The sequence below is a fragment of the Acromyrmex echinatior genome, chromosome 13 (genome assembly GCF_024713525.1).
Source record: "Acromyrmex echinatior isolate Ae372 chromosome 13, ASM2471352v2, whole genome shotgun sequence".
NCBI lineage: Eukaryota > Metazoa > Arthropoda > Insecta > Hymenoptera > Formicidae > Acromyrmex > Acromyrmex echinatior.
Window position 1 is genome coordinate 1,228,853 of NC_141864.1, and position 15,827 is coordinate 1,244,679.

At 51.6% G+C, this 15,827-nt stretch overlaps 1 protein-coding gene and 1 pseudogene across 1 annotated transcript; both read right to left on the reverse strand.

Annotated features, from left to right (window-relative positions):
• Nucleotides 1-2,374: 2,374 nt before the first annotated feature.
• On the reverse strand, nucleotides 2,375-3,674 carry LOC147907479 (uncharacterized; annotated as a pseudogene).
• Nucleotides 3,675-12,875: 9,201 nt separating this feature from the next.
• On the reverse strand, nucleotides 12,876-14,624 carry LOC147907480 (uncharacterized). Its single transcript, XM_087412687.1, has one exon. It carries the CDS (start codon nucleotides 14,622-14,624, stop codon nucleotides 12,876-12,878), a length of 1,749 nt encoding a protein of 582 aa, XP_087268813.1.
• Between the last annotated feature and the right edge of the window lie 1,203 nt (nucleotides 14,625-15,827).

The window sequence follows — 15,827 nt, forward strand, 5'->3', positions numbered from 1 at the left end:
TATAAGCTATATGACCAAAAGGATAGAGAAATATAGAAAATCTATTAGATATTTCAGATAAATAATCTGAAATTTACGAACCAAAAATACGATTCAATCAGGTAGAATTTTTTCCTATGTAATTTTATTGGACTTTTTAAGCAGGGAGTATACACTTTTGAAATTGAAGTGAGATAGTTTAGAAAATTCATCATATCGATGGCATAGATGAACACGTAGTGAGGCTAAAATAAGTATTTTCGGCTTCTGCAATTACAGAAATTCTCTGTTGTAAAATACATTTTCTGTTTGAAGAATACAAATTATTTCCTATATAATTTTTGTTTTTATAGCAGAGAATTTGTCCTGGTTAGGTATATTTGTTTATTTTAAAAACACAAATTGTTTTCTATAAAACACAAATTTTCTGCTTTAAAAACAAAATTTCTACTGTAAAAACAAAAATTATATAGAAAATATTATAAATAGCATTTTTAGTTAGAGGCGAAGACAAGTATATACAGTTGTCAGCAATACAGCTCTTGTTGCGACGCAAAGATGCACGTGTGAGATTAAACACAGATTATTATGAGAATCTTCGTGGTTATTTACGACTTTATCGAAAGGTAAGATATTTTCAGATTCTCTTACACTTTTCCTATAGATGTATTCAAATATATTAATTTCTTTTTCCGTGTGCAAAGATGTTCCTATGGCCAAGTAAGATGTTTACGCACTCGTAAAATGTGTATCACAGAAAACTTAGAACCAATCAGAGTGACAATTATTGATGAAGATTGTAAGGTGATATATGAAACGTTAGTCAAGCTGCAAAATCCAATTAATTACAATACGAGGTAAATTGCAAATTGTAAAATAAAAGAATTATAATGCGGGGTCTACAATATAGAAATCTTAGCAGTCGTAGAGTCTTATTTTCTATGACTCAAGACTTTATGACCGCTACGACTTCTATTGTATTGGGTATATACTTATACGATAAAAATTTTCTATGATATAATAAGTTTTCAGGAATTATGAAAGAAGACATGAAGGACATGACGAATATTTTAGATGTATAAATTAAACTTCTCACAATATTCTCAGATAAAACGATTGGTAGGTCAGTATTGATTCAAAGCTTTAAAGTTGCTATATGATACTGTCGTGGATACTAGCGTCATATTTCTCCATAGAAATGGATATCCGCAAAAAGGAACATTGGAAAACTAATCTATAATTCGAATAAAGTAAAAAACGCCGAACGGAAAGTTAGATGTTACGAATATATTTAATCAATTTTTTGTTCCAAATGTGATTGCGCGCCGATAATTGTCAGATTTTCAACACAATCATTATGAAACGTTTTAAAAACCCTCCCTAAATAAATAATTCTATAATATTTAATTTTATAGATAGCGTAGATACGACTTGGATAGTAGGAACAGTCTTAGAAAAGAGATTACAACCATTGCAATTCTCATTCGCGCTCAGTGATATGATCACAGCAAGCAACAATTTAAATTAGGTTGTGGTCTAATCATCGGTTAAGAACGATATGCGACTACGCAATTTTCAAAATGTGGATTCAAGAGAAATTGGGGACTATCTTAGAATCTACAATACTATATCAACTCCTTCCTGATTAGTCTATGATATTACTTAGTAAGTTGGATTGCTTATCTGCCTATGGGCAAGAGCATGCGTTATTGATAACGCAGAATATGATTAGATCGCAAGTCCGGTGGAGAATGAGACAAAAGAAATTGAATTTTATTCTGATATAATGTAAAATTCAATAATATTATATAAAATATGTATTTATTAATTTGAATCCTTGCCTTGCGGCTTAGGATGGCTTCCAGTATACGTTTATTTTACATTTGCTTTTGTACATTTGTTCTTAATTTAATAGCATCTGACTCCTATCCCCCTTCTGCATACATTCTTCATATCTTCCTCATATACAGCTCTATTCTCGCTCTATATATATATATATATATATATATATATATATATATATATATTAGGTGTTGGAATTAATTCGTAGCGTTTTACAAGTGATGGGAAGTACTTTTATTAATGTATTTTTTAATGCTCATGTGAAATAAATAACATTCTTTCATTAAAAACGCTACGAATTAATTCCAACACCTAATATATATATGTGTATATATATATATATGTATATATATATATATATACGTATATATATATATATATGTATATATTATATATATTATACATATAATACTTATAAACACTTGAAGTATTTGAAATACTTATAAAAGCTATTCATTCAAAACAAAAACAAAAAGTGTATATCGCACATTTCAAACTTTCCTACATATAATGTATTTGCATATAACTACTTGTACTTTGGTACTTTATAATTGCCTATACATATTGCTTGGAACTGCCCTTAAAAATATACTTGTATATTTATATAAAACTTTGCTTTCTAATCTATTTGATACAACAATCTGGGATAAGCCCTCACTCTTGTTTCTTTTCTCTCCCTTCTGCTTCTTTTCTTGCTTTATCTATCTTCTTCATTATCTCTATTCCTTTACCTATCCTTATGAATTCTTCCATCAGCATCTCACTCTTTGTCTCCTTGCACTCCTTGAGTATATAGCTCATATTCTCTTCTGCAGCATGGCAAATTCTGCATCTCTTTTCTTCCTCTCTTCAGTACTGGCCTCCTTTTGTCTCATTCCCACATCTGAATCTTGCTATTAAACTTCTATCTTTCATCCTCTTTTTGCTTTCAGTATTTTGATAACTTTTTTGACCATATATTTTTATAATTGCTACTATATCTTGACTCATTTATTTTTACTTATCTTTCTTCTTTTCCTCTTCTTTCTAGTCTCTTCATGAGATCTTCTGCTATACTTGATTTCCTGCCTCTCTTATTTTTCTTATTTGTTCCTTATTCATTCCTGCTCTTTCCAGCACTTCTCGTCTCTTCTTTTCGCAGTCATCTTCTTTTCTTCTACCGTCCTTTTTTAGCTCTTTTATACATTCTTTTATTAACTTTTTCAAATTCCTTATTCTTTCTTCATACTTTACTGCTCTTCTGATTGCTTTAATTTTAATTTCATTTATCTTTGTTTCTTCTACCAATATATAATTAGGTTCTCCAGTCCAGTTTTAGAATCCATTTCACGTACTTCCTTTTTATCCCGTCTAATCTATTGTCGTCCTGCCAGCCCCCACACCTTCGCTCCATATAGGGCTATACTCTGTACCAAAGAATTGAATATCTTCATTCTCCTTTCGAAGTCGTCTTTGAATATTTTTTCTCCAATGCATTTCTCCCATGTTCTCTTCATTGCCACTGTTGCCTTCTTTATCCTTTCTTTTATATGTTTCTCAGTCTCTTCGTTTTTCTGTAGTGTGTATCCTAGATACTTAATTTCTTTAACTTCTTCTATTTCCTCTTCATTCCATTTCCACTCTCTCTTTTTTTCCTACCTCTTCCTTTCTCAAATACCATTATCTTTTACTTCTCCAGGCTCAGTTTCAGTCCTTTTTTTTGTATAAACCTCTCAAATCTCTTCAGCATCTCTCTCATATCAGTTTCTCTATCTGCCAGTAGAATCACATCATCCGCATACATTATTGTCTGAGCATTTCTCTTTTCCTATTCTTCCTGTCTGACCTTTTGTCATCTCTTCCTCCAAATCCGATATATATACAGGGTGATCCAAAAGTATAGAAACGGCCAAATAACTGTGGAGGAATGCACTTTGGGGAAAAAAGTTTCAGACATAAGTCTTAGATTTTTTTCCTAGCTATTCAATCATGACCTGAGATTTGACCTTGACCGTGACCTTGAATGTTATTTCAAAGTCAAATTTACTTTTTTAAATAGGAACACATGTTTTTGACCACAGGAATGGAAACAGCGGAAAATTTTACGTCCGCCTGTGACTTTGATCATGACCTTGACCATGCCCTTGAAGGTCAGTTCAACGTCAAGGTGACATTGTCAATGGAAATTCCTGTAAATTGGTATGTAGGGGTTTTCGGGATCGCAGATTACGATTTTGAAGTCGATTTTCAAAAATTCAAGATGGTGGATCCAATATGGCTGACGAAATTTGAAAAAACTATTGAATTTTTCTGCAAATTGGTATCTGGGGGTTTTCGTGGTCGCTGATTACAAATCTGAAGTCCGTTTTCAAAAATTGAAGATGGCGGATCCAATATGGTGGACGAATTAAAAAAAAATTATTGAATTTTCCTTTAATTTGAATCTAGGAATGTTTTGTGTTGCTGATAACGTCTAGGATCTGCTATACCTGAAAAAGTAAGGTACACCCAGGATGTGTCACGGGGAGACTCCTAAGTATGATTTACATCCCATTTTTTTTTAACTTTTTTAATTTTATTTTTATTGGTTTTTTTTTAGTTTAAAAAATTTTTTTTTTTTATTTTCTTTTTATTTTTTATGATGAAGTGAACATCCAGCCAACTAAGGCAAGATGAAGTGAGCACCCAGCGAACTAAGACAAGATGAAGTGAGCACCCAGCCAACTAAGGTAAGTGTTAATGTAGCGGGTTAAGATGATCTTTGAACACAAGCTTTGAAGAGAGTAATTTTAAGATGACACACTTAAAAGCTTGTGTACAAAAATTATCTTAACCCGCTACATTAACACTTACCTTAGTTGGTTGGGTGCTCACTTCATCTTGTCTTAGTTGGCTGGGTGCTCACTTCATCATAAAAAATAAAAAGAAAACAAAAAAACACAAAAAAATTTTTAAAACAAAAAAAAACATAAAATAAAAAAAGTTAAAAAAAATGGGATGTAAATCGTACTTAGGAGTCTGCCCGTGGCACATCCTGGGTGTACCTTACTTTTTCAGATATAGCAGATCCTCCCTCTCGCGGGCTGCCACCTTGTCGTGGTGAGAGGGTCGCTTGCGACACGTGGGGGTCTAAGAGCAGCCTGTACGGACTCCCTCCTCACGGGGGGAGTCTGTACACCGGGTCCGGCACCCCAAGGGGGTCTCCTCTCCTCGTGGGAGGGACTCCTGGGGGTCTCGTCCTTCGGGACGGGTCCCCAGTGTGCCGGTAGGGGTTGGCGGCCCTGACTTCAATCGCCCGGTGGCACGGCACCGTCAGGGGGAGGATTGCTCCCTTCCCGTGCGTGATGTGGGGTTTCGACCCCACTGCACGTAGACCCCCATGGGGCCCTCCCCTCCTCCCTGTGAGGTGGGGTGGTTCCTTTGGGGTTTGCGTGCAAAAGGGTCGACGCGAGTGCTCCCGCAGGCGAGACGGCCCGTATGCTGGGTGCTCCTGGCTGCGGGCTGGCTCATGCCATTGAGGGGGATGGGGTCTCCGAGAGCCTCGGCTCATTGCACCGGGGACTTCTCCCGCCTTGAGAGGTGCGGACTCTGTCCGTAGGGGAGGACGGGGCCGCGCGGACTTCGGTCTGTCGCAGAACCACCCGTCTCTCCTGGTGGGGGGTCGCGCGGCCGCTCGGACGTATTCCGAGACAGGGTGCGCGACTCCCGCCCCCTCCGGGCCGCTCGGACGTATTCCGAGGTCGGGGCCGGGGGGGGGGCGTCGAGTATTGTGCCCGGTGTCTCCGCGACGGCGTCCCTTCCGAAGCGGGACACCGGGTAGCGCAAACAACGCTGGTCGCCACGGCGGCTAGGGTCCGGAAGGGGCGCCGCTTCCGTGACCTGAACCGTCCGTGGGGCCGCCCCGGGTGGCGCCACCCGCAGCGGTGCCCTCGACATCGGAGACGAGGGACCCCTGAAACTCGTGAGTGGGCTTGCACCACATCCGCTCACGGGGAGTAAGGGGCCGGAGGCCAATGTCCCCGATGATACATTCCGGGGACCCGAGCCATATGCTAGCCCCCCGGGGGAACTCGGGGCCCCCTCTCCTGATTCTTCGGGGGAGGGGTGAGGGTACACCCTGGCTGGCGGAGCCGCTGCGGGCCGTGGGCATCAATCTAATGGACAATATAAATTCTCAACATAATGTGGAGGGAGAACGTTCGCTTCAGAGTGTAGAGGCGGACGCTCGCTCAACTATGAGCGACAGTTCGCGCAAACAACGTCCCGGCCCTGCGAGCAGCAAGGCCGGGGCGCGCGCCGAGGCGGTCGCCTACGAGGGAGCGCTGTCGAGGGCCGGTTCTACGGTCTCGCTGAGCTCCCTTGGAGGAGAGAGCCGAAAACGGCCGGCCGAATGTGTTGTCTCCTCCTCGGATTCCGAGGGGGAGTCAACAAAAAGGTCCAGGGGGAGGCCACCTCTAAATCCCGAACATGTCGGGAAATATACTACCGAGGCAATGGCAAAGAAGGCCGAAAAGGCTAAAGCCCGGCAGCTAAGAAAGGACCACCGGACGATTTTAGATCCGGAAGTTGAGCCGTCCTCCACATCGGCCAGGAAGGCCAAAGAGAAGGCTGTCGAACTCGCCCTCGAGTTCGACGAACAACCGATTTGCGCAGTCGCCGCGGTCGCAACACGCGAACTGGCGACCATTGCCAAGTCGGTTGAGCGATCAAAGAACATCAGGGGCGACATAGTGAGGGATATGTGGACAGCATACACCAAGCTGTCCGCAGCCCTCACGTCAGTCTTTACGAGGGCGGGTGATAGCAGCCTGGCCGCGAACGTAAACCAGAGGGAGGAATGCTCCAGACCCGCCTGGGCGAAGGAGAGACGCCGGCTGAATGAAGAGTTGGTGTTCCTCCGCTCCAGGGTCGCGGTACTGGAACACGGCCGGGGGAGGTCCACCTCCCGCCGCACGTCCGGCAGGGATAGGGTGCCGGGGATGGAATGGGACTCGATCATGGAGTGGTCGGGTCCCGATAGCCTGGCTGGCGACCGCAGTCCAATTAGGACTAGAGGAAGGACTGCTCCCGCGGAGGGGGAGAGGCCGCGCGTGACGGTCACGGAGGAGGACCTGAGATCCTCATATTTCAGGCCTCCTCTGCAGGGGGTTAGCAAGCAGCTGAACCCCCTGGCGGCCGTCGCGGACAGGACCGCCCCTGTCGGCAAGACACCCCCTTCGAAAAATAAAAGGAGGGAGAATGCCGACAGGGTCGATGATGAGGAGGGCCGCATCAAGCGGCTCATCGTGCGGCTCCTGCCCCGTCTCCTGCGGGAGATGGGGGTCGCCCCGATGACGGCGCCGTCAACAAAGCCGCGGAGCAGTCTGGCCGCTGCCACACCGGCGAAGAGGCCAAGGCCGCTCCTAAGACGGGAGAGAGCGCAGCCAACGCGCCTCCCCCCGCCGCTAAGGCGAATCTACCGCCCCCGGCTGTCCCCAAAACATTTGTGGACGGGGGAACGGAGACGGACGCGAACGAGGCGACCTGGGCGCAGGTCGTTTCGAGGGGGGCAAAGAGAGCGGCCGCCAAGGCGAAGAAGGCGGAAGCGGAGCCGCCCCGGCCCCTCCCCAAGAGCGCGAAGAGCGCCGGGGCGCCCGTGGCCCCCGCTCCCAATAAAAAGCAGTGGGAAAAAGGGCGGGACGGCGATGAAGGGGAGCACTGCCGCGAGACCTCCAGCCTCCGGCAAGAAGGCTCCCCTCCCGAAATTGAGGCCGCCAAGTTCAGTGGCCATAGTGGTGACCTGCGCCGACCCTACCTCCTACCAAGAGGTGGTAGGGAAGGCAAGATCCTCGATCTCTCTCAAGGACGTGGGGATCGAGGATCTCCGTCCCAGGAGGGCCATCACAGGGGCCCTTATTTGGGAGGTCCGGGGCCCGGAGAGTCGAGTCAAGGCGAACGCGCTGGCCGAGAGGCTGACGGCCGTCTTCGCAAACAGGGACGACGTGAGGGTGTCCCGCCCATCGAAGACGGCCGAGATCCGGGTCACCGGACTCGATGATTCGGCCACTCCCACCGAGGTGGCACAGGATCTGGCGAGGGCCTGCAAGCGACTCCCACCGGAATTTAAGGTGGGAGAAGTCAACGGGCTGGGCACCTGCTGGGTGCGGTGCCCCGTAGAGGCGGCCAAACAATTAGTGGCCGCCTCACGAGTCAAGGTGGGGTGGTCGAGCTGCAGGGTGGCCCTGCTGCCGGCCCGGAGCCTCCAATGCTTCCGGCTTGGAAGCTGGCCATGTCCAGGCCAAATGCACAAGCACCGTGGATCGCTCCGGGTGCTGCTACCGGTGTGGGGGCATCGGCCACGCGGCGAGAGAGTGCCGCGCTAAGGTCGATTGCCCCGCGTGCCGCGAGCTCGGCCGCCCCTCGGGGCACCGCATCGGCGGCGCCGGATGCGCCGCCGCTAAAGCGAAGGGCAAGAAGGGGGGGCAGAAGCCCAGTGGCCCCCTCACTGCCGTTGCGGGACAGCCCCCCGCGGCGGCAGCGACCATCGCAGAGACAACGTCGGCCATAACAGTGGCCGACATTGAGATGGCCGTCGTGGAGGAGTCACCCCCCACGGCGGTCGCAGACGTGGCCGACAAATCCAACGTCGGTGGGGGCGAGGAACGAGGTAACAACAATTAATGTCCCTCGTCCTCGCTCAGGTTAACCTCAATCACTCGGCCGGGGCGCAAAGCATGCTAATGCAGTGCCTCGCCGAGTGGGGGGGGTGGACTGGCCATCGCCGCAGATCCATACCATATCCCGGAGAGTCACCCCAACTGGGCGGGGGACTCCCTGGGACGGGTGACGGTGGTCAGCCGGCACGCGCGCGACACCCCGCCGATGATTCCAATATCGGCGGCGGAGGGGTTCGCTCTGGTAGAGTGGGGGCCCATCGATGTAGCGGGGTGCTACTTCCCTCCTCGACTAACGAGGAGGGAATATGAGGACGACCTGGAGTCTCTGGGGGAGCACATCAGACGACGCTCCCCCAGGCCAGTACGGGTGGGTGGGGACTTCAACGCCCATGCGCTAGAGTGGGGTTCCCCATCCACCGACTCCAGGGGCGACAGCACCCTGCTGTGGGCGGCGAGGCACGGCCTAGTCTTGTTGAATAGAGGTCGTGCCAGTACCTTCGTGGGGGCCCGGGGGGAGTCCATTGTCGATCTGACGTGGGCGACCCCCGCGGATACGTGATGGCACGTGGACGCCAGCTCCTTAGGAGAATTGTCGGATCATCGTCTGATCCGCATGTTGCTGGTGTCCACCCCCACGGAGGTGTCGATAAGACGCCGCCTACATGAGAAGGAACGTCGATGGGCCCTGCGCAAGTTGGACCCCGGCGCCCTCGAGGTGAGCCTCCTCTCCTCCACGTGGCCGGAACCCAACCAGGCCCGCTCGGTGGAGGAGGGGGCCGAATGGCTCGGGGACGCCATTCGCGCGCGTGCGACGTGTCGATGCCCCTCTGCCATCCTGTGGCGAAGAGGGCAGTCTACTGGTGGTCCCAGGAGATAGCTGCCCGACGGAGGTTCACCCGCCGCAGACGACGGGGCACCGACGAGGAGGTGGAAGTGGCCGCCGAGGCGCTCCGTGAAGCTAGGAGCGCCCTTAGAGCGGCCATTAGGAGGACGAAGGCCGACGCTTGGCGTGACCTCGTCTCCTCCCTTGACAGGGATCCGTGGGGGAGGCCCTATAAAATTGTGACGAAGCAATTTCGTCCGTGGGCCCCCCCGATAACGGAAACCCTGGACGCTCAGTTCCTGGAGGATGTGGTGACCGCCCTCTTTCCCAATAGGGAAAGGGAAATACCGGAGAGGGTCGGCCCCCCGTCCGAATGGACGGAGGAGCTGGGCGTCACCCGGGAGGAGATGGTGATGGCCTTCGCCCGCCTCAAGGGGAGGCCGCGGGCGCCCGAATCCTCTGGTGTACACGGAAGGGTCTGGCTCGCCGCGGCTCCCATAGTGGGCAGCCGTCTGAGGCGGCTCTTCACGAGCTGCCTCAGAGACGGCATATTTCCCAGGCCGTGGAAAAGGGCCAGGCTTGTCCTCCTCCGTAAAGAGGGCAAGCCAGCGGAGAGTCCCTCCGCTTATAGGCCGTTATGCCTGTTGGACGATGCGGGGAAATTGCTGGAACGAGTCATCGCTGCCCGCATCGTCCGGCACCTGTCCCGGGATGGTCCCAATCTATCCCGCGGTCAGTATGGCTTCCGGGAGGGTCTATCGACTATCGACGCCGTCAGGCAAGTCAGGGCCCTCACGGAGCAGATGACCGCGGGAGGGGAGATGGCGTTGGCGGTATCCCTTGACATCGCCAACGCCTTTAATAGCATCCCATGGGGCCGGGTAGTGGGGGCGATGAGAGGACATCACCTCTTGCCCCCCTACCTGGTCGCTATTATAGAGGACTATTTCCGGGACAGGCAGCTGGAGTTCCATAACAAAACGGGACTTCAGCAGCGGAGGGACGTGTCGTGCGGCGTTCCACAGGGGTCCGTGTTGGGACCCCTACTCTGGAACGTCGCATACGACTACGTTCTCCGCGCGGCCCTACCCCCCGGCTGCCACGTCGTTTGTTACGCGGACGACACGTTGGTGGTGGTCGGGGCCACGACCTGGGGGAGAGCCGTCGGTACGGCAAACGTCGCACTGGCGTGCGTGGTCGGCTCCATTAAGGAGTTGGGCCTGAGGGTGGCCCCCGCTAAATCGGAAGCTCTTTTCTTCCACGATGGAAAGAGCGGGGTGCCCCCTCAGGCACATATAGTGGTGGACAATGTCCGCGTCCCGGTGAGGCCAACGATCAAATATCTGGGCCTCACCGTGGATAGTCGCTTGGGCTTCGTCGAACACTTCGACGAGCTAGCCCCGCGGTTGGGCCGCCGAGCAGACGCTCTGCTCGGCCTCATGCCCAACCTCCACGGTCCGAACGGGTCGGTCAGGCGGGCTTATATGCACGCCGTCCTGTCCGGGGCCCTTTACGGGGCCCCGGTATGGAGTGGGAAGGCCCTGGCCAGCCGCCGAATAAAGCAGAAGTTGCACAGCGTGCAACGGCGGCTGGCCTTGCGCATCTGTAGGGCCTACAGGACGGTGTCGTACGCCGCCGCCATGGTCCTCGCGGGGATCCCCCCTGCCGAGTACGTGGCCGACGCGCTGGCGGAAACCTTCGCCGGGGTGAAGGCCATTCGGCTTCGGAGGGGGGATCGTTACCCCGAGGACCACTGACCGACTGAGAAGGAACGCCCGTTGGTGGGTCTTCGAAGAGTGGCGCTCCACTCTCGAAAACGACCCGCCGACAACGGGCGCTCGGACCGTGGAGGCCATCCTCCCCTGCCTCGAGGAATGGGTAGGCAGGGGATGGGGCGGACTATCGTTCCACGCGACGCAGGTGGTCACCGGACACGGATGTTTCGGGGAGTACCTGTGTCGCATAGGTAAGGAGCCGACCACTTGTTGTCACCACTGCGACGGGGACCGGGACACCGCGCAGCATACGCTGGAGACCTGCCCGGCTTGGGCGGGCGAGCGCGGTGTCCTGGTCCGTGAGATAGGGGAGGATCTCTCCCTGCCGGCTGTCGTGAAGGAGATAGTCGGCAGGGAGAGTGCTTGGAGGGCCTTCTCCTTCTGCGATCGGGTGATGTCGCAGAAGGAGGAGGCTGAGAGGCAGAGGGAGAGGGCATCGGGAGGTCGGGGCCTTCTCCCGCCCCCGCCGCCTCCGGATGGCGGGGCTGACGGGGGGGAAGGAGATGCGAGGGGCGGTGGCGTTGGGGGTCAACGCGGGCGCCGGCTCCAACCGGATCGCTCGCGCCCCGGGTCACCCCGCCGCCGGGACCGCCCCACGGGGCGAGAACGACGGCGACCTCCTTCCCCCATAGATGAGAGGAGTGAAGAGGAGGACGGTGGGGTGGTGTGCGGGAGTGTCGGGGTCAGTGAACCCTCCACCTCCGCCGCCACCATCATCAGTGACGGCCCCGCGTCTCGGACGCGGGGCGCAGTGAAGCGGCCCTAGGGTCGATCCGCCGCCGGAAACAGGATGACCCTCCGCGTGCTCGGGGTGCAGTGGCTCATCATCCTCCGGCCGCGTCGAATGCGCGACCGGGCGGGGAGCCCTGCGCCGCCGCGCGCGGAGGGTGCGCCGCGAGACTTCCTCTCGCGGCGCCGAAGCATGAGGGGCGCCAAACTTCTGATTGGCGCCCCTCGGGGGGCTGGGGATCGCGGCGGGGGCCGTGATCCCCAACTCCCGCCCCCCAACACCAACCGGGGCGGCGGGCGCAGGGGGTGGTGTCCCCCCAGCGCCCGAATAAAGTCGAAGGTGCCAAGCACCGCCCGGGGTCACGTCGTCTCTCAGACGACGCCATAAAAATCCCCGGGCGGGAATAGAAGTCGGCAATAAGCCGACTGGCCTGAGGGACTCCCAGAAGTATGCTGCACGCGGGAGTCCCTCATGCAAGGCCAGGTAAGGACACTCGGAGGGGTTTTAGTGGATGCAAGCCCCACATAACCCCGGGCTCTCCCCCGAGGCTCGGGGTATGCGTCAGGCATTTCCCCTCCGTTATCAAAAAAAAAAAAAAAATGGAGCCAGTCATCCGAGCGGGTCGAAGAGTCGAGCGGTCTCCGACAGCAGACTTCTCTTGGTGAACGCGACGACGGTGCGAGGAGGAACAGAGAAGGCGAATTCGTCCCTGGTTGGATACCAGCGCAATCCCAGCGTTGAGTGGTTCTCTTGTTCCCACGACCGTGAGTCTCTGGTGAGACAGTACTCAGACGGAATGTCGCGAAGCAGCTCCTGGCAGTTGGCGGTCTACTTTCGGAGAGAGAACCCGCCCGCCATGCAGAGGTTGCGGAGCTCTACTTGGAGAGTGATAGCGTCGTCCTTTTCATGCACTCCGGTTACGACATCGTCGACGTAGCAGTCGTGTCGTAACGGATCTGCGCCTCGAGGGAAACGCGGTCTGTCATCATCGGCGAGTTGACCATCGGCGTGATCGGCGGTTGAGCGGTGCACAAGGTCGGCTGGCTCATGATCTGCAGTGCACTGAAGCGAGTGGCGCTGTGCAGAGTTGGTTACTTGGTCGCAACCTCCCGATAAGATCCAGCCGAGCAGTGTCTTTTGAGTGATAGGCGCTTGGGGGCCTCCCTTGCGGAGACCATCCTGATGAGAATGATTGAGCATACCTCCGCTCCAAAAGGTAGCTCAATCGAGTCGTTCGCTGCGTAGTCCGGATCAGCCAATTGGAGCCCCTTTAGATGTGGCCACTCCATTCTGATCCTTGCGTGAGAGCCTTGGTAAAGCGAAAGACGTGGCAGAATAAAGGCTCCGACTTTGAAGTCGGTCCCTGTGGTTAACGAGGTCAGCTTGAGCGTCACCTTTCCCCTGCTGGGCTCGGAGCTTTTGCCGCTGATGCCGATGACTTCGATTGCGGATCGAGAGCGTGGCAAGCTTAGGCGCTGGACCAGAGCCTCGGAGATCAGAGAAATTTCCGAACCTTGGTCGATGAGCACGCGTGTGGTATGCCGATTGCCGTGACGATCCGCGATGGAAACTCGCGCAGTTGCGAGCAAGATAGCCTTGTGGTCGTTGTCGCGGCGCACTGCCGTCAGTGAGCTGACCTCGTGAGATTTCGGTGAAACGTACGCGTCGTGTAACATTGAGTGATGACGAAACTTGCACGTGGAACACGTCCTCGTCGACTGGCATTTCGCGAAGGTATGAGAGCCGAGACAGTTGAAGCACAGCTTGTGAGTTTCGGCGACGGTCTTGCGGTCGACCGCGGATTTTTTCTTAAATTCTTCACACACCATCACGTGGTGCTTACCCTTGCATAGGACGCATTGAGAAGACTCGGTGTGTTTCTTGACGTGATGCGACTTGGCAGATCGCGACGGGTTGTCGGAGACCTTGAGCGATTTTGGTTTGGCGGCTTTGAGAGTACGTACCCTTTGGTTTATGAAGTTCATCAGCTCTTTGAGAGTGGGCATGTCGCTCGAGGCGCTTGAGAGTGACTCCCACTCCAGGCGAGTTCTTGGATCGAAGAGCTCGACGACAAGATGATTTAGTAGATCGAAGTCATGAGAGTCGATAGGCCTGTCAATGCTCTCCTGGCCGTTGACTACCCTGGTCACGGCGTTGAAGATGCGGTTGAGCTCCTCCTCAGTTTCGTTCTTCATCCTAGCCACGGCGGTAAACTTGGAGAAATTGGAGCGTGATAACTCTCTCTTATTTTCGTACTGCTCGCTCAGCAGCTCCCATGCGCGTGGATAGTTGTCTTCGGTCATTGCTAACGGTCGAATCAGTTCCTCAGCAGGACCCTCCAGATAAATTTTCAGGTAATGAAATTTCTCGATTGCTGAGATTGATGAATTGTCTCCCACAATGGATTGGAAGAGGTCTCGGAATGTAGGCCAGTCTTCGAATGCGCCAGAGAAAGAATTAATCTTGAGATGAGGCAGCGACGGTTTTCCGGGAGACACATTACCTTCTGTTTTGGAAGCTGAACTCGGTTCCTTCGCCATGAGTTTCGTCCGGTAATCGTTCAGCAGGCCGCGCTTCAACACGTACGTGTTTTCGGCGGAATCGACAAATTGAGAAGTGTTGTACTCACTCTGATCGAAGGCGCCCTTGTAATGTACTCGAATAAGATCGCGTTGCTTTTCGAATTTCGTCCACATCTGGTCGAGAAGCGCCAAGCGGGTTTCGACATTGTGGAGGGTGATGTTGACCGTCCCCAATTTCTTCAAATTGGTTATTGACCTGGCCATGCGACCATGGAGGTCACTCTGGGCGCTCAGCAAGCCGTCTATTTCGTCACTCATGATTTCACTTGCGAATTCTTCTTTCTCTGATTTTCTTGATAATGCGCACTGGACGCGATGCACTCGACACTGCGGATGCCGACGAGAATCCGGCTCGAAGGACCAAAAAATGTGCGAGAGCGAATCAAAGCGAGAGAACTGACGTGAAATTTTAGAGTGATGCGGCGTTTGTCTAACAATGTTTCTCGCTAGTTCAAATCCGGCTCGAAGGACCAGAAAATGTGCGAGAATGCACCGCGCGAAAAGATTCGAGTGAGAGACCGGCACACGGCTGGTATAATACACGATAGTAAAGAGAACTCAGTTTCTTTTAGTAATTTAACAAAAGAATTTTCTTTAATATGCACAATTACAAAGTCAAAAAATATAATGAATTAAATATTAGATTAACAGAATATTAAAATTCGGTCACCTTTTCCAAATTGTATTTGGAATCGCGGTGATGGAAAATCTCGGCGATTTTCTCGGCACTTCTCGAAAAGATTCGTTTTATAGCGGTTTTCACTCAGCGGTTAGCACGGTGGTTTTACGAAGCGATATAGTAGCGAAACTATGACTCTAAGAACTCTAAGAAGTCTAAAACTCTAAGAAAGAGGACGGCGAGATCGAAGCATTTATTGCTTTCGGCCTGGGCTTTCTTCTTGGGAAAAATCCAATAAAATTTTGCCACAATCGTAATTATTACGTGGCATTAGTTGTACAAAATTGATTGGCGCTTTGGATTCTTTTCTAACGACGTTCAACGTAACAGTCATGCGCGACAGAAAATCCGTACGTGGGACATTGGTGACAGCGCGTGACGTATTCGTCAGAGCGCGGCGCTCGCGTGCGCGAATTGAATTGTTCTAGAACTTTCGATTGTCCGTTGCCGGTGCCTGTTTGCGTGTACCGAATTGTTTTAAAAAGACTAAAGAACGACGAATCCTTGACTTTGACGAGGCTTAAGGTCAGGCTCGAGATGATATCACGAGCTCACCTTACGCGTGCGTTCAATAACAATTACTGTCGGTCGATCGAAAGAGTTCTTACTTTTTTTCCGAATTCATCGATCTCAAACAGTAAGGTAGTACGCATAAAAATATCTCTAAAATATGGAATACGCATATGTTTTGCCAGTTATTGCAATTGTACGTTGGTAGTTACATCTTTCGGCATTTTTGGCAACTGTTTAACGTTTTTTTTTTTATTGTTTCCGTTGTGACC

Coding starts and splice junctions, on each gene's coding strand:
- LOC147907480 (XM_087412687.1), bottom strand. CDS start 14,624: ATGAGTGACGAAATAGACGGCTTGCTGAGCGCCCAGAGTGACCTCCAT.